This window comes from Phoxinus phoxinus, assembly GCF_949152265.1.
Source record: "Phoxinus phoxinus genome assembly, chromosome: 5".
Taxonomy (NCBI): Eukaryota; Metazoa; Chordata; class Actinopteri; order Cypriniformes; family Leuciscidae; genus Phoxinus; species Phoxinus phoxinus.
The window spans coordinates 15514568-15539474 of NC_136880.1; the positions used below are offsets into that span (position 1 = coordinate 15514568).

Genomic DNA, 24907 nt, shown 5'->3' on the forward strand with positions numbered 1-24907 from the left:
TCAACCACCAATAATAGTGTTAAAAAAATGTGATTTCAATAGACCAAAATAATCGTGATTATGATTCTTGCCATAATTGAGCAGCCCTACTTTATAAATGAATACTCTATAATATTTCGTCTAAAGACTAAAATCAATAATTTTAAATGTGAAAATTTTATTGTAAAGTAATAAAATCCTCAGCAGATGTCAGCATACTGAATGAATAAACAAACACACACCAAAACAACATGCTTTAACTGAGGTCTGGATGTTTAATATTTTTTTAACTTGCATAATGAAAAAGTGCAAAGTGCAGAAAGTTAAAAACAGACCGGTGAACGGACATTTCAGCCCATAGATTTCTTCAGTGCTTATCAAACCGACAGCAATTTGTCCCTTTTGTAGACACAATTTTAGCATGAGACCAGCTGAACTTGATCGAGAGAATTACAGACCTCCGTTATAATAGATACTCAAATACATAACAAACATGTAGCATTTTTTGGGGGGATTTTTGCATGCATTCCTACTTAAATATAATGAACCGTAGTGTTGTTTTGTGTAGTATGTAGTTTAGCATGTAGATAGGACCATTAATGTGCAGTCGCAGGCCAGCAAACAGTCTCAACCATCCCTTAGTGAATTATTATTTATTTATTTATAAAAGAGAAAAATAACTGCACCGAATAATCATGGGAAGGACTCCCAGTTGAAGAGCGCTTACTGGCATCCTGTTGACCAATTGTTGAACGGATAGTTGGGGTGATTTCAAATGAGCTTTCCCGGGAAAGGAAGGACCCAGATATTTACATATGAAACCTTCTGGATGGATGCGAGAGAAATAGAGAGTGGCTTGGCAGTGTGTCTGTGATGGTTGTCAGAGGAACAGAGTGTACTGTATTGTTCACACCTGGGCGGAAAATGTTTCTCTCATAGCTTACAGCACTGAGACTGCAGTGTTCATGCGGCACAGACAGTTCTGTAATGAGGAAAACATCACATTAATGCCCTAGACAGAAAAACGTACCTGGATGTACATATTCTCCAGATGTGCTAGGGGAAATCTGCATTAATACGAAGCGCTTGTGAGCTGACACAGCAGCTGTTTTGGTATCCTAGTTCAGTCTTTGCCTCCCAGGGTCAGACGAGCAAAGACCGCTGGTTGGGTGGGCTGAAAAACAGCAGATTGGCCACACATTAAGCCTGCTCAATGTGGAGAGATTAGGAGACGGGAGGAAGCAAACAGACTACCCGTCATCTCCGGATGGATTCATCCATCTAAATGCATGGACTATGGGTCCCCAGATGACCCTGATTTTTGTCTCTCCATCTATTACTCTCTCTCTAACGCACTCGCTTGCCGGATTAAAGCCTCTTCATCAAGCAGCGCCTGCGTGCGTTCTGATTGGCTGAGAGCCTCAAGCCCACTGCTCACTGGTGAGTGCACTTGACGAGGTAGCCACTGTTGTCGGGGGCAACCACTTACTGCAGCAGCGGAGACCGCCAGCCAGGGCTTAAAGATCGAGGGGAAAAGAAAAGGAGGGAGAAATTAGAGAGGAAAACATGACAACAATAACAAGGGATTAGCCCATGGCATCAGGACTCCATTAAAAAAAACCTCCCATCGCACACAGCTGTTTGTGAAAGGAAGAGAGGGAGGGATGGAGCGTTTCAGATGAAGGAGCCCAATTGAGAAACAGCTGAGTGAGAGAGAATGTGCTTTCTGCTTTGTACACAATAGAGTTGGGGAAATGCTTATGGATGTGATGGACTGACTAGTGTGGCATCACACTCACACTCTCTGACCAGATATCAAGGAACCAGGAGCAGCAGCTTGATATGAGGAGCAGAAATCAGCGGTGTCACCTGAGCGCAAAAGATCAGGCCACATCCATGTCGATTTGAACTGGACGTGCAACACAGCTGGAGTCTTCGTTTGACCTTAACATGGGGGACGTGGCAGAATACCAGCGTCTGCCCAGCGATTGCGATGAGGACGAGGTATCACAGACTGCCTAGATAACTGATAACAGTTTTGTTGGTGTTACCTATTTCGAATATCTATTTTTAGTGTTTTCATTTGTTTTATTGTCCATTTCACATCTCCTGTGTACAGTCAGAATTGCATGCTCAAAGGTGGATAAACACTGACTGTCCACTAAGTAGATGCTCACACTTCTGGTAAGTGTGTCAGTGTGTCTGTAAGACGTTACAGTAACCCACATGTGGATGATTCGTCATGTGATGTGTGGTACTCTGATTAGCATGGTGGTGGGTGCTCTAAATTTACCTTTCTGTCTCACACACACACACACACACACACACACACACACACACACACACACACACACACACACACACACACACACACCGGTCTTTGGCCACAGAGCATGTGAGATGAGAGAGACTGTTCTGCTGTTGTTGTTATTTTTTAGTCTGAACAACCGCATCTGATGTTTACATGGCATTGTTTGCTCTGGGTGGTGCTCGGCTGCGCTATAGTATAGTGTGTGTGTGTGTGCTACTATTCAGAAGTTAGAGGCCAGTAAAAGATTCAAGTTACTTTTTTTCAGCAAGGATGTATTAAATTGATCAAAGGTTTCATAAAAATGCTGTTCTTTTGAAAATTTTATTCAAGAATAAAATGATAAATAATTTGAATGCACTGTGTGAATGCAGGCCAATATTCAGAACAATCCTATGCTGAATCAGACCCAAATATCTTTACTGGGATTAATCCCAGCATCAATGTAAACAGTGCAATAACTATAAAATAACTACAACTGCGAATGAGACCAGGGAACCAAATACATTAGTATGTACAGTTGTTTATGAGAGGATCGAACACACACACACACACACACACACACACACACACACACACACACACACACACACACACACACACACACACACACACACACACACACACACACACACACACACACACACACACACACACACACACACACACACACACACACACACACACACACACACAGAGAGAGAGAGCAGGACACTTTATCTTTATGAGACTCTCCAGGATGTGTGAATGAAAGCACAGAACACAGCAAAGCTCTGGTAGTGGGAATGAACAAAATCATGCAATGCTTGACAAGTTACCGGAACTTTTCTGGAGATTTTTCAGAAGGAAAAATATGTGAAGGATCCTGTATGAAGGAGGCTATATAGGGATCATAACAGGGGAATTGGTGCATGCGTTTGTCTTTGAGGACAACTCGTTTGAAAGAATGTTAATCTTGCCATTAAACAAGTAACTATAGTAATTCGGTACTTTCATTTTCTTGCTTGATCCGATTAAATCCCAGTGGATTAAATCAAGTCATGCTCTACATTTATTGCAGAATATTCTGAATATTGTTTTTCTCTGAAATACTGAGTGGAAGTTATGAGAAAACTATGTTTTAGCTGTGCTGGAGAATTGAGCTGCATATCCAGTATCGCTTACAAAGCAGAATTGGAGCATGTACACAGAAACATGTGTTGTCTTTTTTAGTTGTTCGATGTTTTTTTCTGTCTTCTGTCTGCATGACATTTCCAGATGAGCTTACTGGACTTTAGAGAAGATTATGGGTTTTTTATCTGCATTCTGGGGGAGAGTAAATAATCTGGGATCCCTTCAACACGGTGTATACTATTGGGAGGGTCATGCTAAATGTAAAGTCATATGGATTTAGCTGATTTATGAGTAAATGTAAAGTATCTTCTAGGTCTGAAAGTGTTGATGTTACTGGGTGTCATTCAAATGCCACAGGTCACTAGCACTTCTGTGTATTGCTGCCCTCTGGTGGCTCATTAGAACAAGTGATCCATCTGACCACTACAAGAAATATTTCTGGATAAACCGTTGAGTTGGCTAGAACAAGCAATTCGGTAGTCTTATGGGTTTAACAGAGTAGGGCTCTGATTCCATTAATCAGGTTTGATGCTGGTTTGACATGGACCATCGTATAATCCTGCAGGCAGACATTAGAGCGAGGAGGGATTCGTCTTCTCTGTGAGGTGCGATATATAGAGGTGAGGTGTAAGCTTGGTTCATCCGGTCCAAATGTGCAAAGCAGTGGTGGTAACTACAGGTCACATACACAAATGCACATAGAAGAAAGTGTTCCTTGATGACGACACCATCACCTTGTTTCTTTGGTGTTTACATTTTTATAATGCAAAATATAAAAAAATAAATTCTTCATAAGACTTTTGTTCATCTTCAGAACACAAATGAAGATACTTTTTAATATTCAATTTTTTCCCCCCATCCATATGAAATGTTCAAGCTCTAAAAAGTTCATAAAAACATTGTATAAGTAATCCAGATTAATAAAGCACTTTAATCAGAGTGTACTGAAAAGATATGGTCACATTATATGATGAACATTTCATTTAGACTTTTTTGCATACAAATATTGGTCAACGGCGCACATACATGAAGCGTATCAAATAGGGTAAACCGAATCTCAAAACTTGCTTAATGCATGAGACCCAGTGAGATTTGTTCTTAAACATCTGTTTACCATATTTCATGACAATGTGTTTAATTTTGGGTGAACTATCCTCAGGTCAAATCAGTTTTATTTGTATGCCACTTTTCACAGTGTGTGTGATGTTTTACATCAGCTTTACAGAAAATATTGTCTTAATACTCAATATCACGATGTGACGTGTTGCATCCTCACTTTTCAATATTACTGCACATGCCTATACATTTTCGTCAATTAATACAAGCAGTCAGATATATGAACTCCCTTTTTATTGTGTCTGCTTATTGAAAGTTCACTTCCTTAATGTAGCAAACATCAAACTTAAGTCTTAAGTTTGAACTTAAGTCTGAACACAGCAGACGATTGGACCATTTAGAACAAACACTAGTAAATACTAAAAGCGCATGAAACTGTCAAGTGTACCGTTACAGTACCGCGCACACACACACGCTTTTGCGGCCTCGCACACGCACATGCACACACTCACACACGCTGTAAATTTTAAAATATTTTTACAATTTTTTCATTACTCGCTTTTGTTTCGCCTCCCTCCGCCATTTTACGCTGGCGCGAGAAGCGCGTATGTGACGAATGACGTCAGAGAAACGTCAGTAGGCTGTAATCGATTATGGTCTATTAATACATTGATACAATCGTCCACATCGCAATGCATCGATACGACTAATTTCAACACCCCTACTTAATACCCCCCATGAGTAAGCCACAGGTCACTTTTGCAAGGGACAAAAAAACCCTCTGTAAGATAAATTGACCAGACACGACGACACCTACAGTGTCTACAGTGAACAGCTGGTTTAAATGTTCAAACACGTCTGAGTTCAGTCACAGGGACACACACTTTCCCCTCCTTCACAGCTGTGCTAGCACTACCATTTTTTTTCCCATTCTCTTGCTTACATAAAGCTCGTTCTTCGATAAGTCTCCAGAAAATTCCTACTACATTAGCCGCTCGGTCTGAAGCGGCGCTGGAAATTCTTTGTTTCAGGGCAGTAATTGGAGGCAGGCGGTTTATGGCACGCAGGGCCGTGCTTTACTGCATCTGTCCTTGCTCACCTCATCTTCCCTTTTGCTCCTGGAAAAACAACACAGTTCAACCGGCGTTGTACATTTTGTTTGTCCCTTAAAATTTTGCACATCTGGTTTAGTCTGTGGGCTTGATGAACGAATGGGGAATGAGGGAGGACGTAAATAAAACATGGTTTATTCTGGTAGGGGTGATGAAGCCAAAATGTCCCCTTTACATTCGGAGAGGGAAGAGAAAGGGGACCCATTCTGAATGTGTTTGTTTACTAGAGGTTGAGATAACGTTTTTAGAGGGATTGAGGAAGGAGAATGCCGCGAACCAAATAAAGAAGAAAAGTCAGGCCATGTGGGAGTTGAGAGCAGAGTGGGAGAGAGAGTGAATATAAAAGAAAGATGTGGTGAGAGCCAGAGATAGGAGGGGATATGGTGGTGTTCAGGAGGGGGATTTGTTAAAAGCCTAACATATGGGAGGAACACAGGAAATGAGCTCTCCGTCCCGCAGTTAAATCTGACCTTTTGGCTCACGATCAAATGCTCCTCCATCCGAATACCATAGAGTCTCTGTCCCGGGCACAGGCTGATGGAGGGAGGAGAGGGAGAGCGAGAGGGAGGGAAAGAGAAGGGGCACTTCCCCAGCGTCTGTTTTGCGAGTTGCAGGAATTACACAGTCACGCACTAGGGGGAGAGAAAAAGAGAAAGTCCTAGACGCTCCTCCTGCTCCAGAACAACACGTCCCCTCTGACACAAACATGCAAAAAGACAAAAAAAAAAAGTCAGTACCTCTTCCAAGCAGACCACAGAAGCACTAAGGGACGACTTTGTCTGGGCTTTGCAGCTCTTCTGATTCTCTTATCACTTTCACTGTGGCTGTCATCTGAGTGAGGGATTTGGGAATAGAAGAAACCGTCCTATTAATAGCTGGTTGGTGGACTGCGCAAATGGATAGAGGAATTGGCAACTGAGGAAACTGACTCCACAAAATATTTTTGCAATAAGGACTTCACCTTGCACTCCTGACTCGCTCCACAGCCTCAGTGTAAACTTGGTTTTGAGATGTTCTAACTAGGCTGCCAAGTGAACAGTTCCCTTTGGCAAACCTCTCTCTCTCTCTGGTGTTTTCTTGCCTTTCCCCACACGGTCCCCCCTGCATACAAGTTCTCCAGACTAGCAGTGATCTTCGGTTAAAGGAGCTTAATGTGGATTGCCCGCGATGGAATGTAGTACGTGGGCTGTTCAACTTCAGGAGACCTTCAAACTGAGGAGACCTTCACAGTTTTGGAGTGGTGTCTCTTCATCTCAGACCTTGGTCTCCAACAAAAGAGTCTCGGACGCTTAGCCTGACTTTTTGTGGATTGTCTTATAGAACTCAAGATGCGTCGTTTTGACAAGCTCAAAAAATCATTCCCTTTTCTTGCTCATTTCCATGTGTACAGAGTAAGTCTGGTTTTAATTCTTGTGTGCAGAGCATGCTAGGTTTCAGTATGAATAATGGACCTGGGAATTTCAAGACTGACATGTGCATGAGTGTTAGTTCAGCATCTGTGTTGGTGTGAAACCACACCATGCTTTTACACATGTGCCAGAGCTTAGCTGTGTGCATGGATATCATCAGATCATACCAGAGCCTTATCCCCAACAATACATCAGACCTTCACATTGCATAACTTGTCCTAACAGTCCACCCTTTATTTATGTATGTAGTTTCAGCAGTCAGGTGTCTGTGTTTTGTTTGTTTGGCATGTATATACTATTCAGTGTGCATCTATTAAGTCACTCTTGTAATGTTTTTTCTTAAGTTTGTGTGAAGGGTGTAACCACTCTTGGTTGTAACTTGTGGCCTCAGCCCAAGGGCCATGGATATAGTTCCTTTGGGATTAGAGGCTACAGCTTCAACACTTCACACTGCACAAGCTTAACTTGTTACCACTAGCATTGTAGTGTACCTGTGCTTGGGTAATATCCAAGCTTCTGAATCCTAGCGGCACAACTGTACTACACAACTGTTTTAAAATGATAACACCATGATGCATATTAATATGAATATTAATGCATGCTAATATTCTCACATGCAGTATTCAGGCTGAATTCAGTTTTGGAACGGCGCCTGTAGCTCAGACTAAAGGACTGGACACAAAAAGAGCAAAACAAAGTTAATCACAATAATTTATTTAAAAATAAATATTTATTTAAAATAAGTAATTACTTTTATAAACTTATTGCATTTGAATTCAATGATTCAATTTTCACTGGGCCCACCACAAAAAAAGTAATACATAAATCAAATAGTTATTGTTTTTGTTGTTTTTGACCCATGTATCCATGTATGTATTGTAATAAGGTTATGACACACAAAATTAGATAACCGTCAAATTGAACAGTTCTCGGTTACAATTTCGATACCACAGCTAAAATAACTAACTAATATAAATTGCAAAATAATCTTCACTGTACAAATTAAAGGTAAATCCTTATTAAACTTACAAAACCGTTATTCAGTGAAGATCAGGGAGTGATTTATTTTGTCTTTTGTAGTTTGATTAACATTAAGAGCAAAAATTAAGAACACACCCTCCGCTTACGGTGTGTGCGCTTACAACATTTCTCACACAGTTCGCGTGAGTTCTCGGTCTTTTGAATCCTTAAATTGGCAAGGTTTGAAAACATTTTTTGAAAAAAATATGTATTAGGGGCTTTTGAGAATTGATATCGAATCACCCACATTTTTAAAAACTAATAAAGCGCCAAATAGAACTCAATTCAGTACTCGCATGCTTTATAAGCTGCGGCTTTCTGCGCACGTTTCAAGTGGGTGCGCACAGAAATCATCTCTCAGATGCACATATAATGAAATGAGTTCTCTTTCAATGAATTCATAACTCTTTAAACTTTTTTTTAAAACTCTTAAGCCTGGAACACACCAAGCCGACGCCGATGAACTAGCGCTGATGAAAGCCGACTGTGTTGTCGCCTCGCATCGGGGGAAAAAGTTGCTCTTGAACACGCTGAGAGAACTACAGTCAACTGTCGGCTAGAATACGCGTTCTGCGCCTGCGTGTAAATGAGACAAATGTTCAGTGTGTGGGAAGGGATGTGGCTGCTTGTAGATGTTTAGTTATTTGGATTTGTGATCCTCTATTTTGTCAATGTAAACTCCTACTTGGCTATTTTAGTGGCACTTGCTAAGGCAAGCATCACTATTATGGGGCCCTATGAAATGAGTTCCTAAATTCTGTGGTTTCAGTTTAATTTGTACTGGATTCTTAATTCAAAATTTGGCAAATGCTGTGACATTCAGCAATATAGAGTAAATTACATTTGTATGTTTTATTTATTTATCTCTGCATCATGGAAATCATAGGGCCCTACTATTAGTAATGCTCATACTTGTAGGTAAAGAAAGAATGAAAGAGAGAGAACTTCACAAGAATGTCAGTGTGTGACTACATTCTGAAAGTTATTGATGGTTAAATTAATGTCAAAAAGTCCCTGACCCCTATGACCCATGGCTTTTCATGCATCAACAGAGGAAGCACTTTGGCCATAAAAGACTTCTTATGCTCTCTAACCTTCCTGACACTCATTCAAGAAACCTGTCGACTTTGTAACCCCTTGTTTTACACGCATATCTTGGCAAGCTTCCGCCTCTTTCACAGATCAGCAACATCTGAAGACTTCTGTCTGCACATAGACCAACCATTTGAAAAAGAGCACTGACAGAACACAGACACGTCCTGTGTAAAAGTGAACAGCCTCTTAGTATAACTTTGACACATTGACAACTCAATTGATTGGGTTGTTGTGGACTGTAAGCCAGTGACCAAATATACAAATTATATAATGACTATTAAATTCATTCCCCCCCCCCCCCCCCCCCCCCCCCCCCCGTTAGATGTTTGTTTCTTTCACAGTAGTGCAATTTCTTTTGAATTCTTTTCATTTAGAAGTTTTTTTTAGAAATTGTTTATTTGTAATTAATTGCAATTTATTGGCATATCATGTTAATAATTTGATTAATTTAATCCCTCACAGCTGCTTGTTCATCACTTTTTGGCATTGCAGATTGAGTGAACTGATTGCCATTACAATCAAAGCACAAACCCATATTTACAAATGTATTGCTATTGTAAGCTTTCTGGCATTTACAGTATGCAATCTTAACAGCCGGTTATAGTTAGCTGCACACACCATATGCAGTTGCATTGTATGTAAAAGTCTTAAGAACAAAAGTGTAAAAGTTCACTTTGTGTAAAAGCGCACAATGTCATTCAAAAGAGCAAGAGCAAGGTGGTACTGCAGTCTCTCTGATCGCACGATTGTTCTGCTTCCTCCCTATTGCCTTAATGTTGTTAAGACGTGACTGACCACAAGGCCTCCAGAGAAGGAAAGTGTGTCAGAGTGAAAGAACACCAGTGTGAAGGAGTGCAGGGGGAGGGAGAGATTGAAAATTGAAAGCAGCTGATGTGCAATACGCTCCAACAGAAAAATGAACAAGCACAAAAGCAGACTATGGAAAACAGTAGCACACTTTTAGTTGTCCCAGAGCTTCCAAGCACCAGTGCCAGTGCTCTTCCACCCGTTTGCTCTTCCATTCATCTGTTCCCCTTGGTACAAAGCAGAAGCTTAAAGGGAGCGTGGATTTTCATTGTTTGAAAGGTGATAAGGACTTTGGGATTTGGGAATTGAGTGCTTATGATTTTTTTGGAAACGTTGTTAATTGGGTCAGAAGTGGAATTGGAGATGCAGCAGCTGCTGTGGAAAGGTAAGGCCTGTGTTAGCTGGTTAGTTTTGGAGATGCTCCTTTTGGGAGGAATTAAAAAGCTTATAGAGCGACTCAGCACATGTGGCCTGGGCCAGGGCCAATGCCATCTGTCTTTTATGAACTTCAGGTGTGTGTGTGTGTGCGTGTGCTTACCAGATGTTCGCCACGGTTGAACAGTGAAAGCCAACTGTATAATTTTTTTATGAGCTGTTGTTGCCGCATACTTTTGAGCATTTAACATGCTATTAATGATTCCGCTCAATCATACTTTTGGACTTGGTCACTTGTTGCTGTCTAGATGGACACCACTTTTTATTTTTGGCTAGCCTAGTGGTGGTTAGGGAATTTATTTAGTTGGGAATGACTTGAACATGTTTGCTTCTGGTGTTTTGGGAGAGTCATTGCCTGGGGGAATCGCTCTGTGGACTTCATTGGTGTGTGTCTTTCTGTGCAGAAGCTGGGCAGCAGTATGCAGTGTGAGGAGGGCACCGAGTGGCTGCTGGAGCTGCTGATGGAAGTGCAACTGCAGCAGTACTTCCTGCGCATCCGTGATGAGCTCAACGTTACACGTCTCTCACACTTTGACTATGTGAAGAATGAGGACCTGGAGAAGATTGGTATGGGCCGGCCCGGTGAGTCCAACCAAGGTGTTTTGCTTGTAGCTTTATCACAAATAATACTTTCCACAAGGCACTTCACACAGAGATCCGGCATCGACACTTATGCAGAGGTGCAAACCAAATGTTTTACGAGTTTAATTGTGATGATTGACACAGTGATAACCATAGCAATAGACAGATTTTATTAAAATTTCCTTTTAGGTCTGAGCATTGTGCATGAGTCATGTAAATGCAGACTATAGATCTGCCACAGCAACACTGAAAAGAAAACAAAAACAAATCAGTGTTGTCTCAATACGTTTAGTTGCTTTAATAAGCTTTATTCTATTACTTTTAATGTTTCTTTTTTTCTTACATTTATTACTGACTTTTTCCATGACTTATTTAAACTTCAAATTAAACTTAAAACTTGACAACTACATGCTAGTATTTTTAATATATTAGAATTATTATTGGCTATAATTCACTTTAATTTTTTTTCACTAAAGGTAGAGCTTTGTGAAGCTTGATCTAAGAATGACAAAGCGCCTCTGTTTGTCTACCGATGTCAGCACCTTAAAGGAGAACTCCGGTCAATTTTAACATTGAGCTTAATTTTTAGTAAATTTGGAGTGCTGTCAATACAGAGAACAACGACAAAAATTGGTGTTGCCTACACTGTGTTATCCTATTTTTAAAATTTACACCCTATTGACTTGAATGGGGCAAGTTTTAAACTTAACCAGTTCTTAGTCTTATCATCCTTGATGTGTCATTACAAGTGCCCAGCCATGTTAGATGATTCCTTCAGAGTGAACACGAGTGAATCTGACTGCAGTAGATGTGAAAGATATGAATAAAAATGATGTTATAGCAGCCAGCGCACATACCTGTATTTAGTTCCTGTTTTCGGTCGAAGTCCAAAGTAGTTGATTGTCGAGTTCACGCGCATAGGATTAGTTACTATGATCACGCGCGTGAACTCGACAATCGACTACTTTGGACTTCCACCGAAAACAGGAACTAAATACAGGTATTTGCGCTGGCTGATATAACATCATTTTTATTAATATCTTTCACATCTACTGCAGTCAGATTCACTCTGGTTCACTCTGAAGGAATCATCTAACATGGCTGGGCACTTGTATGACACATCAAGGATGATAAGAGAAATAAAAGCAGGTTTAAAACTTGCCCCATTCAAGTCAACAGGGTGCAATTTTTTTAAATAGGATAACACAGTGTAGGCAACACCGTTTTTTGTCGTTGTTCTCTGTATTGACAGCACTCCAAATTTACTAAAAATTGAGCTCAATGTTAAAATTGACCGGAGTTCTCCTTTAATCCGAAGGTCACCAGGTCTAAATTGGTTTAATAATTTCTCATAGGCCCTGTTTACACCTGGTATTAAGATGCGCTTTGGTCAATCGGATCACAAGTGGACGACGCTAAAAACAGGTGTAAATGGGGTCTAAAATGCTTTGAGCTTGTTCACTTTAGACCACTTCCAGAGGAAGTTCAAAACGCATTTGACCGGATTGCTTCGTTGTGTAAACGCTCATGTGGTCGAATGCATTCGAACATCCACAAGAGACCGTCTGCACTCCACCTACTAAGCTAATGAGTAAACATTATGGAAGCGCTCTAGCCAGACGGGAATCAAACTTTGTTGGCTGTAGACACAAGTTTGATTTGAAGATGAAAAACGTAGCAAGCACGATGTTCTCTCACCATTACTGATTTCTAACATGCACTCGAAGCATTTGGCGTGAGGGCAGAAATGAATTACTTTCCGTATGTTTTTCTGTCGTCGCCGGACGCGTTCATATGTATATTGTGTGAGCTTATTTCGTCCATTAGATTGGAAGAGGTAAATGTAGGGGCTTTTTCAGATCATTCAAAGACCCTCTCTTCGGATAAATAAGGACAGAAGTGGTTGAAAGTGAACAAAAGAGATTAAAACACCAGGTGTAAACAGTAGTGTCTCCCTCGTCTACCAGGAGTAAACGGCCACAGGGTTAAGTTTCTGGAAACTGAACAGGTGTTTGTACACAAGCTTTTTAATACAACAGGACACAGTCAGTATAGACTGATGAAACCTATCTGTAAAGATCAGATTTTTTTTTTTACAGTGGTAAACCCAGCAGTTTTAAAAGTCTGTCAGATCAGTCACACACGTTGAGCCTTTGTGAGGCCTGAAGTGAATTTCGAAATTTCCCTTAAACCGGCCCGAATATTGCCCATCTCAAGCTCATTACACACCTCTTCTACTACTCTCACTTTTATCTCTTTTTGGCACGTGTCCTATTTGACCCTCTCTTCATCGTTTTCTCACTCTCCTTCAGTTTCTTTCCGTTTCTCTGTCCCTGATTCAATTAGTTTTTATCTAAACAGGAACTGTTTGCAGAAATAGATTTGAAATTAGAAGTCAAGTGTTTAAATTATTTTTTTTGGATTAAGCTGCATTGACAGGGTTGATTACGGAGGGTTTACTCATTCTTCAGTTTGTAAAATCAAGCAAAATCATTTATTGTACCGTTAATCATTTATAATGGAGTTCCATTGGACAAAGCATTCTAGGGGATTTAAACTTGTGCAAAAATGTCATTTGAGCTGTAATTTATCTAAATTAACCTTGAGACAACTCTGTGCTATGTGGATACATTTATGTTAATTCATTACAGAAGTAATTCCTTACGGTGGATAAACAGAAAACCCTTTCTAGTGTCCTTGCACATATGTGACAATTACAAGGTGTATCAGCTTCACAACTTTGCACAGGTATTAAGCAATTTATTGCACTATTACTAAACATTGTCCATTTGAATTTTTATTCAAGTGCATTGGTTTGTGGTATGTTTATCTGTGGTAATTGTCAGCCTTTCACAATGTCACTGTTGATAAAGCTGAACCTGTTTTGAACCCGCAGTATTCATAAAATAACATTCTCTCATTTGCTTTCTTTGATAGGGCAAAGACGGCTGTGGGAGGTTGTGAAGAGGAGAAAAACCATGTGCAAGCGCAAGTCTTGGATGAGCAAGGTATGTCATCATCAGCCTTCCTCACACGTACTGACAGATTAATGAGACTTCCAGTCCAAGGTCAGGTCACACACACACACACAAACACACATCCGGACAAGGACTTCACTTCAGTCATTGGTCATTCAGCTCACATTGTCCCTCAAGCGCTTTACAGTCTCTCACTTGTCAAATGTCTTATTGAACCTGAAAGGAATAAACATTTAAAGACTTGACCTAGACTGTTTCAGCAGCCTTTCATCTTTTGCACAACATAACTTATGCGATTGCTTTTGTCAAGCTGAGGTCAGTCATGATGCTTCTTAAAAGATAACTCGCTGTTCATGGAGTCGAGCAGTTCAGAAATTGAGCCCTCTCTATCTTAACTATTTTATTTTTAATTTTTTTTATGTCGTTGGTCACTGAGTGCTGAAGTAGGAAATGTCCACTCAAGCCTGCCGCTCACTCACTAAAGCACTAACCAGGTTAATGGTCCATCAAATGCTGTAGGAAGAGCCTCAAATTGGCCTTAGACACAAGCAATAAATCGGCACAATGTGGGTCTTTCTCTGGGGTTTGTTGTGTGCATTATAAGCGTGTGCGCGTGTTTGACGTTAGATCCAGAATTCAGAGAAAATTAAGTTAGTGCTTGATTCTGTAGGTCAGACTAAAATGTATTAAGCATAGTTTACTGCATTCTGCCAAAAAAAAATTATGGATGAAACATTATATAATTAAAATATTGTTAAAAAACTATCAAAGTGAACTCTATATCATTAATACTGAACTGATACTAATAGACCTTTTTATTTGGTCAATGTGTTTCCTGAAGACCATGTCAATGGGCTAGTTTTACACCCACACCTTCTGTCACGAGTTTGAGAGTAATGCTGATGGGCTTGGAAAGTTTGATTCTGGGAATCACTTCTTTGTTTCATCAATTAAATGTTCATGAAAACCCCTGCATGTCCTTGTACTGGCTTTAAAATATTTCTGTTATTTCACTTTTTGCTTTAACCACTTTGAATCTACTTGGCAGTAGGCTTGCTATGGTGGTATGTGTAATTGGTGTTACACGGCACCGCCCCACTGTCGTTTTCCTTTTTTTATAGAAAAAGAAAATCGTTTGGTTCAGTTGGACACCTACAATAATACAATGAAAGTGTTTGCTCATGCTCAATACGGCATGAGCTGCACAGTGCAGCAAGAGTCAGATTTCACTCATCACGTGACGAGAGTAAGGACTGACAGGACGGAGGAGGAGGATTTGGTGTGCCAAATTTGGTGCGACGGTTTTTGGTCTGTTTTAGGGTTGGCAGACCCTTTAATGCTGGTTTGCTGTGAAAAAATAAGCTAGGAACTAAATCGGACTGTGTAAAAGCAGCGGCTTGTTGTGCCCAAAATATTTTTATAACAAACCATAAACTGACCAGAATAAATATATTCTTTGCTCTGAGCTGTTTCTGTGTAACCTCGGTGTGAGATTTGTTTTCATAGGGCTAGATGTCTGGTTAGTGCTGACCAAAGACCTCAATGGAGCCAGAGTCCGTTTTAACCTCACTAAATAGTAACAGCTTTAATGCATTTGTAGTTATAACACACATTTATTCATTTCTGTTTATTTATGTTGGTCCGCCCTGCTCTGCTTCGTTTAATACATCTACAATGTTTCTTTTTCTGTGTTTGTCTTATGTATTAAGTGTGTATTTGTGCTTCAGTGTTATCCCATTTTGTAACCGTGTACAAAGAGCCAGGACCAGAATTAGAGAGACCGGTGCAGAATGAATCTGTTTCTTTCTTCTCTGTTTGACTTGCCACATCATTAATCTCCTATTCCCAAATACATTTAAGGATGATAGACTGTGTGCGCTCATTTACGGTCTTTTTGAGAGGAAGTGTGTATGTGGGAGTGATATACATGCAGGGTCGGACGAATGGTTGCTTGTCTAAATCATTTGCTGGGCAAATTCCTCTGTCTGTGGGATGAGAGGACATCTTGACCTTTGGCACCAGAAACTGCACACTTAACTGAAGCACACACACAGATATTTTATAGTTCTTTACTTTGTCAGAAAAAAATGATATACCTAATTAGGGGTACAACAACTTATCACTGGGGGCAGTACCCTTAAAGGGACAACTTTGTACCATACCTCATTTGACCCTAAATAGTGCATATTAATACCTTAGACTAGAGTAGTAACATGTCCCCTTAAGTTACTACTATGAACATTTTAAGGGTCGATAAGGTACATAGTTGTCCCTTTGAGGGTACTGCCCCAGTGAAAAGCTGTAGTACCCCTAAAGGTAAAATCTTTGCACATCTGAGTGTATATCATTACTTCTACTACCTGCACTACTGTTCCTGTCGTTTATGTACTACTTTCACACAGAAAGTAGCACATGCACACATGTTGATATATACGTTCAATATTTCAATATCGTGTTTACTTAACCTCCTCTCAGCTCTTTCATGTCAAATAATGAAACCACAACACATAACGATTTCCTCCCTTGTGTGGAGGCTTTATTTGCAGCATTGGCCTGGGTCTACAGGAAGTGGCCTGGATGAGAGCTTTCTAAAATTACACCTGTTTGTTTCCGTTCCTGGCACCAAGAGCAGACTGAGTAATCTGCCTCCTCACTCTACTGTTGGTGTGTGTGAGCATGCTTTTAGTTGACACGTATCCTCAGTAAGTGTTCTCCTGTTTCAAATGTTGCTTTCATTTAAATATGTATGGATATCTTTATAGGAGGGGTTGGGAACCGTTTTCACCAAAGAGGTGAAAATGTTTTTTTTTATTTTTGTTTTTTTATGCATTTTTGAAAGAGCCAAAGAAAAACTAATATTTTACTATTCATTTTAATTTACGAAAAACGTGTTTTTTCCCCCCAATAATATTTCGATAACGATAACTTAATTAAGCTTCATAAACAACTGAAAAAATGCAACAAACAAGTTTCAAGTTTCCACCTGAGCAGCATAAAACCGTGTGTGTGTGTGTGTGTGTTTCTATGTTTCTAACCTGGTGGGGACTTCAAACAGGCTTATAAATCATACAGAATTATTTTTTTATTTTTTTTAATGTAAAAATGCAGAATGTATTCTGTGATGGGTAGATTTAGAGGTAGGGTTAGTGTAAGGGGATTTAATAAAATACAGTTTGTACAGTATAAAACATTACAGCTATGGAGAGTCCCCACAAAGATAGTAAACTGTGTGTGTGTCAGTCCAGTCCCTTTGAAATGTTCAATTCTCCACTGCATTCTTTCTTTTCACTATCTCCACAAACTAGCTGGTCAGTTCCTTGTATCTCAGCACCAGAGGTTGCCATGACTGTTCACACAGCATTAGAATATGGTTGTGAGTCCTGTATTTGACTCCTTAATATGGTTTCACACACAGTTTACTTATTTATGGGAGTGACAACTGCATTCTATCACACCTGTAACTCACCTGTAAAGTTTTGAGTCACAACCGCATCATCTGCAAACCCCTGCTGTGTGAACCGGACTGGACAACTAGTTGTCTCTCTCGTCATACTGTGCAAATGAACAACTCTGCGCTGCACATAGGCGTGTCACGTTTTTTCCATGGTGTGTTTTGTTTCAGTAACTTACAGAGACGGAGATATGAGCTGGGTCATGTGAAGTTTTCAGATTTGAGCCGCTAAGTAAGCTGCTGAACAGAACATTTTGAGAACTAGATCTGTAAGTAAATACGGTTTTGTAATTTCCAAACAGTATGAGCATAGCGTAGAAACATACAGTATGTGGTTTGCCATTAGTTTCAGTGTTGTGCTGTACACAATACCAGTGTTAACACGAGACCTTATTGTAAAGTGTTACCCAAATATTTTCTTCATCTTTAATATTTGGCCACTTCACAAAAGAAATGCTTCAGCGACTGTAATTTGTGGAAACTGGACATCAAAATATGCAAACTCAGAGCAAGGGTTTAAACTATTATTTTGAAATTGCAGTGAACAGTGTGCATATTTAGAAACATTGATTTATTCTCCTGTGTTGGTGTAGGTTTATAAATGTTTTATCTTACAAATCTGATTTGTAAGCAATCCAAAGAGATGGAGTTTGAGACTCGCTTCACACATGTAAATGATAACAGTTTGTGTGGAGCAGCATTTACTGTGAATGGAGCCGCTCTGAGATGATTCTTGGCAAAGAGCGACTGGTTCCGGACCACTTATATATATATATATATATATATATATATATATATATATATATATATATATATATATATATATATATATATATATATATATATATATATATATATATATATAATTTATATTTTTTTTTTTTGTCACTGAGATTTGGTGGCATTACTACATTGACAGTAAAATCTGAATCATCTATGTTGTGGAGACCAGCCAACAATTCCAACTTTGGAACGGCTTAATAAACGTAGTAATTCTCGCTTAATGAAAATGTAAAAATTACAGAAAGATTTTGTGAGGGTTAGGTTTTGGGTTTAGGGGACAGAAGATATCATTGGTTCAGTATTAAAACAATAGAAGTCATTGGAAAGTCCCAAACCATGTTAGAAAGATGTGTTTGGATTTGTTACTCATTGAGGCATTTGTCAGTGTGTAATGTATCTTTGCTATGTGTACGGTTATCACGCGCTAGTCTGGGGTTCAAGGCTCTGTCTGGATCCTCTATATTCACTCTGGTCCCAGTTCAATTTTTCTATTTTCAGCCTGTCCGTCAAATCCACTCTCTCACTCTCAAGGCTAGAGACATTGCGTTCCATCCTTCTCTATTTATGTTTCTCTGTCTGTTTTTAAGGGGTTAAGGGCAGTGGTCTTCACAATATTTTCATGAGAGCCTCAGGACAAAGTCAATAGGAGAACCACTTTTACCACAAAGTATTAAAAGTTACATCCGGTCATAAATACCATGTCTGCTTATCAGTACGTCATCCCTGAACATACAATCACTCTTTATCATTTACCTATCAAATTTGTAACTGAGACTAGATTTCCCTTAATGACAAAAAAAAAGCAGGATTTCATTAAAGCTCATCTCGGAATATATTCATCCCAGAAAATATTTAGAATGACCTTAAGTTGTTGTTTTTTCCAGGTTTTTTTCTACATTATCCCATCATGTACCTCACGATCCAAGAGCACATTCGGCGTTTAGAGATGGAAACACCACTAAAACTGGCAACTCCACAGTGAGCCACGGCTATGTTTACATGCACAACATTTGTTTGATGAATCTGAATGTAGTGTTTACAATGAACACTAAACAAGTGATTGGGTTGATGTGCGTGTTTGTCACAAGCTTCCAATCAAATTTTAATTTTTTTGATATGCACACACTGCACAAATATACAAATTTTACCGCTTTTTGCGCTCAATAACCATTTTCCTACATTGGTTCTTTATTAGTTTTAAACCACAGACATAATACTTATCCATTGATCATATCCATTTATTCTGGTCATAATTTACAGCCAGTACTACAGTGGGGCTGCAGTGGCTCAGTGGTTCGTGTAGGTTGTCTACAAATCGGAATGGGTGAATGTGAGGCAATATGTAAAGCGCTTTGGTGGCCATTGGGTCTGTTAAAGCGCTATATAAATGCAGTCCATTTACCATTTACCAGTAGAAGGCACTAGATCCACATGTTTTCAACCCGCACATAGAGGGTGGGATCTCACAGAATGTACAAATAGTGTCAGCCATCTTTTATTTTTGAAGCTAAGCTAACAGATTCTTGTTCTGTGGAGAAAGCTGAGTAGTAGGGGTTACCATCCTCTTTTTCCCGGACATGTCCGGCCGTCGAGATCGTCCAAAATGTCCGGGATTCGGCTTTTGCTTTCTGCAGTCGCCATTCATTGTTTACATGCACACCTTTTGTTTCAATCTAACTGAATTCATTCCTATTGGTGAATCTAAATGTAGTGTTTACATGAATGCTAAACAAGTGAAGGGTTAATGTGTGTTTTAACATTGCTAAGAAAATTCCCGCTCCTCCCTGAGAGATACGAGATACATCTCACAGGTGTCGCTCATCAGTAATCACGCCACCGGCCTCGCGTTGTTCTCCCGCGGCCCTCAGTCTCGTCCTGCTCGCCACAGTAAACATGATGAATGGTGACTGTAGAATTCAAAAGCCGAATCCCAGACATTTTTGGCGATCTCGAAATCCCGGACAGACTTGTCACGGAGACTCACTTGTAGCCTAGCCTAGTTGTTTAACTGCCCTCTTACCGGTAGGCGTGGCTTGGGAGTTGCCTCGTAAGGCAGCGAAGCAAGTGCATTCTGGGAGTTGTTGTCTTTCATCCACATGCGCCACACATACTTTTTCTGGCTTTTCTCAGTCTAGAAGGCTCCAAATGAAAAAATAATTTCACATTTCCACTACATAAATGACCCATTTTAATACACATTCATCTTTCCCTTTAAATATATTTTATAGTCTATATTTCCATCTTGTAATGCTGCTGTTTTGGGTATTTCTTAAATATAAATGATTTGTAATAGAGCTGAGACTTTGAGTTTTTTAATGGGTTATGTTATAGCCCTACTTGTATTGACTGCATTATCGTATCACCGTATTATTTACCACCATGCGAGCCACAAATTAAAGCTTGGCGAGGCGTGCAGTGAGTAACACTGGGTTAAGGTTAGGGTTATCTCTCACTCCTTCACCTTCCGTTGCTGCCAATCCTCCTTGTCCCTTAAGTTACAGCCCCTGGCTTACCTCAGCCCACACCCTGGTTCTTGATAGCCCAGCTCTCCTCGGCCGACCCACAGGCTCCTCATACAAAGTGCCTCAAGAGCTGATAAGCAGTTGGAAAGAGTAGCTCTGTCTAGAATCGCCATCTCTCTCTCTCTCTCTCTCTCTCTCTCTCTCTCTCTCTCTCTCTCTCTCTCTCTCTCTCTCTCTCTCTTGTTGTGATTTCTACTGCTATCCTTCATTTAGGTTTGGGGATGTTCCATAGTGGTTATCATTACCGTAATGGAATAGAGACTAGTCAGGGAGTCCTCAAGTTTCTGGTACACATGCAATGCAGTTCCAGCTGTGCACAATTAAAAGCTGGTTTGTTATGTGTGTTGATGAGGGCTTGTATTTGTCAACTCTAGATCTTGACTTTGTTGTTGTTATCCCTCAGGTTTTCAGTGGGAAGAGACCAGAAGGAGACTTTAATCCCCAGCCAGCCAGTACTTTCCGAAAACCCTCCCCCACATCTCCACCGCTGGACGGCCAGCAGCAGACCCTCACCTGTCTCATCAGCGAAAAAGACCTTGCCCTCTTTGAGAAACTGGGTGACGGCTCCTTCGGCGTGGTCAAACGTGGAGAGTGGTTCACGCCGAATGGAAAAGTGGTGAGTGGAAGAGGGGAGAAAGGATGAAAGTGTTTGAAAAAAACAGAGGGGGCTTTGTTGAAAACACTAATGCAGAATTCAGGCACCAGCTCAGTCATGCACTGGGGCGTACTCAAGATTAGTGTTCATTTTGTCAGCCATTTTTAAGTTTAGTCTTAGTCCTGTGTCAAATGTACTTAGTTTTTATTTTATTTCGGCAACCTTGTCCTGTTTTTATTTAGTCAACTTTTAGCCGACAAATGCCTGGTTTCAAAGACAGGGCTTAGATTAAGCCAGAATTAGACCTTTATTCAATTAGGACATTTAAGTAGATTTTATAAACATCAGAATTATTGCACTTTCACCTAGAAGTACAAATCAGGAGAATGTCAATTCATACGCATGGTTGTTTACCTCATCTACTGTACGGATTTATTATAGGCTATTTATCGTATAAATTAACAATCTCTGTCTACATTATGAAAACTGGTAAAACAAGAAACTTTTCTCAAAAATGAAAACCGAAAAACATTAATGTAGTTTATAATTACTATTGGGAATTTAACTATTTAAACAACAGCAAATTCAGCATCCACAATCGCAAACAATATAGTCGAGATCTATGTTTGGATTTATTACAGTTCATCACAGAAAAGGTTTGATCGCATATGTGACCGGTCACGGAAAGTAGGGACACAAGTCGGTTCTGGAGCATTTTGAGTTATTCACAGATTCTGAAAGTGTAGTCTCCAAGCTTTCCAACGATGTGTAACACATGGAAATCTGATAATATTTGGAGAAGTTGTGGCCAATTGAAGGTAGGCACTCAAAAAAATTCAGTGGAGAAATCTGCCTCTAAAGATTGAGCAGTTCTCACCTCTCTCTGCTGCTGGGAGTGACAATAGGGCTCATTTACATCTCATTTAGATAAGCCATACCCCATGTAAAGCTCCCCTGTAAAGCTGTAAAGCACATGTTGTTTTATTAACATTAAATGGATAGTTCTCCCCAAATGTTTAGTTAATTGTCATCATTTACTCTCTCAAGTTGTTTTAAACCTGAATAAGTTTCTTTCTTCTGTTGAAGTTATTTGGTAGAATGTGGGTAACCAAACAGTTGATGTTCCCCAGTGACTTCTATATTTATTTCCTATGGAAGTCAATGGGGACCAGCAACTGTCTGGTTACCCACATTCTTCCAAATATCTTATTTTGTGTTCAGCACAAGAAATAAATAAATACAGGTTTGGAACAACATTAGAGTGAGTAAAGAATGACAAAATGTTTATTTTTGGGTGAACAATCCCTTTAAGGACAAGCGGCTGCATGTTTACTATTAGGACTACTGTCTCTTTAAGACCTGAAAGCAACGCGTCTAATATGTACGCATAATATGACACGCATATTTCTCTCAATTTAGACATAACCAACTTTTTTTATGTAAACCTTGAGTGTATTTGACAGTATTAGCTCAAAAAGACTCGAAAGATAACTTAGTCCAGTATCCAGGCGCTGTTAGACAGGCTTTTAGTGCATGCGCGCGTCGGCTGTTTGCGTGCAGAAAAGCGCATTAGAACAGCGCTTCAGCAGCGAACGCCATGTTTAACCGGCAAGGCTTTAAAGCACATGCAAATAATGAACTTTTGAGAACTGCAGTGTCCTGTTCCTCTGCGTAAACATTTAATGTGAGTATTTGTCGCGTTGTACACTGGGCTGTTGAGACGCAGACTGCTACAAAAGCACTCTGACTGCTTGCAGCAAGGATCACAGCGCAACTTTGAACTATATCGATGCCATATGGTCTAATTCCATATCCCATTTAAAAAATATATCAATATATTTTTTATATCGATATTATATCGCCCAGTCCTACCACGCTGTTCCCTTGGAGGGCGGGGGCAATAACAAAAGAAACAAAAGCCGGCTTATCCAGTATGGAAATACACACAGACAATGACACGCCCCTACTGCGAGCTAGAATCTCACAAAACAAGCCGATTTCAACCTAAAAATGTACGATTTTAAATATACCAATATTGATATCTAAAACATGGAGAGGCTTCTTCGTGATCTCAACTAACAGATTCTGCAAAAAAGCGAAAATCACCAGTTTCGAAAAAAAACGCTTCTTTCTCATTTTGCTCAAAAGTTGTGCTGCCGACTTGAGTACTTACTTTCCGTGGCGGGTCACATATTTAGTCGCAGTAAACAGCACAAACTGCTCGTGAAGAAATACAGACTGATTGAATGACAATTTAATTTGTTTTCAGATCATCTGCTTGTTGACGAACATTTTTCATCATAGTTTTTGTTAACGAAATTAACACGACTCAAGGATTCAGGTTATGCTGTTGATACTTGAGTATAAATGTTTTTTTTAAATCTCCATCACAAGTGACACATCACAAACTAACGACTAGTACATTTTTGGCCGGAACGTTGTTTGTCGCAATCAGAAACTAAGATCAACACAAGATTAGCTTTCAGACACTTGTGGTCCCACCTTTCCCTTCAAGACTCCATGTGAACATCCTGTTTCAGGGCTGATCTCTATGTGTCATTGTTGCAGCTGTGTTCTCTAGAGGAGGCTTGTGGGAGAGATGGGCCTCTAATGAGCTGATGAGGGGTCAGATGTCGTGTGAACTGAGCCGGAGGCTGTAGTGATAGTGTGTGTTGCACACCAAAGGGTTCTTTCCACATGGGACTTGAGTGGGAACATCTTTCCTGTGGCTGATCTGTGCTGATCAAATACTGCTCCTTTACACTATACAGAGAAATGACAGGGCAGAGCTGAGATTTATATCGACTGCTCTTTTCATACATGGGACATTAAGACACTCTCATCCAACGCCACAGGATGACTTAAAATATTTGAAGTAGGGCTGTCAATGTTAACGCATTAACGCATGCGATTAAATCAAAATCCTTAACGCGTTAAAATAAATTTACTGATGCAAATAAATTACTGAAGCACGTGAAATTGCATCATTAATGTAAATTGTCACGAAGTTAAATGATCTCATAAGTCTGGAGTTTATCACACTGAGAAGCTACATTGGCACAAGCAACTGTAACCCTGGTAGGCGGAAATTTCTATTCTAACCCTTTAACCCGATTTCACTTTTCTGTTTGCGATCAGATCATTTTAAGCCTTCAAAATCCTGGAATGTTTTCAGTCTAATGAGTAAGTAATGCATCAAACCAGCGTCTCGCTAGTAAACTTTTGATGGATGAGGACTGCAATTGTGGGGCTCATTATAACATTCCCTGTAATGTTCATGTTAATGTTTAGAGAGAGAGAACCCCCCTTATGTCTTTATTTTATTTTTATTGTTCACACTTAGTTTTTATGTATTCTAAGTTCATGATGGGGTTAATACAGGAAATGTGTTTAAGTCAATGTTGGTGCAAATGCATAAACCCTGCTTAATTTATAGTGAGTGATGCTCAAGCAGACGTGTTGTTATAGCGATTCTACAGAAGAGGGCGCCCACGGAAGATAGGTGCGGGTGTGGAATAGAAACAGAAGAAAAATGTAGTTTGGTAGTGTTGTGAACGCACGCAGAGTTTTTGGTTGTACTGCAAAGAAAACGGCGTTGTAATGTAAGCAGTGAACAAAATTAAACGAACCCATCACATTATGCACGTCTTGGAATCCATTCA

The 24907-nt window shown here is 39.8% G+C and overlaps 1 protein-coding gene across 15 annotated transcripts in view; it reads left to right on the top strand.

The window, feature by feature from the left end:
* Positions 1-24907, top strand: part of tnk2b (tyrosine kinase, non-receptor, 2b) — a gene marked incomplete at its 3' end in the record, with an annotated part of 84767 nt that overhangs the window by 31556 nt on the left and 28304 nt on the right. For 5 of the 15 annotated variants that reach the window (XM_079614156.1, XM_079614166.1, XM_079614155.1 and 2 more), the window contains 3 exons: positions 10739-10916; positions 13854-13924; positions 21054-21266. In XM_079614156.1, coding sequence (XP_079470282.1) covers positions 10754-10916; positions 13854-13924; positions 21054-21266 — 447 coding nt within the window. In that variant the 5' untranslated portion in view covers positions 10739-10753. Of the gene's footprint in view, positions 1-1723; positions 1984-6274; positions 6960-10738; positions 10932-13853; positions 13925-21053; positions 21267-24907 lie in introns of those variants that run through there. The other 10 variants (XM_079614160.1, XM_079614163.1, XM_079614164.1 and 7 more) reach the window with 6 other exon arrangements.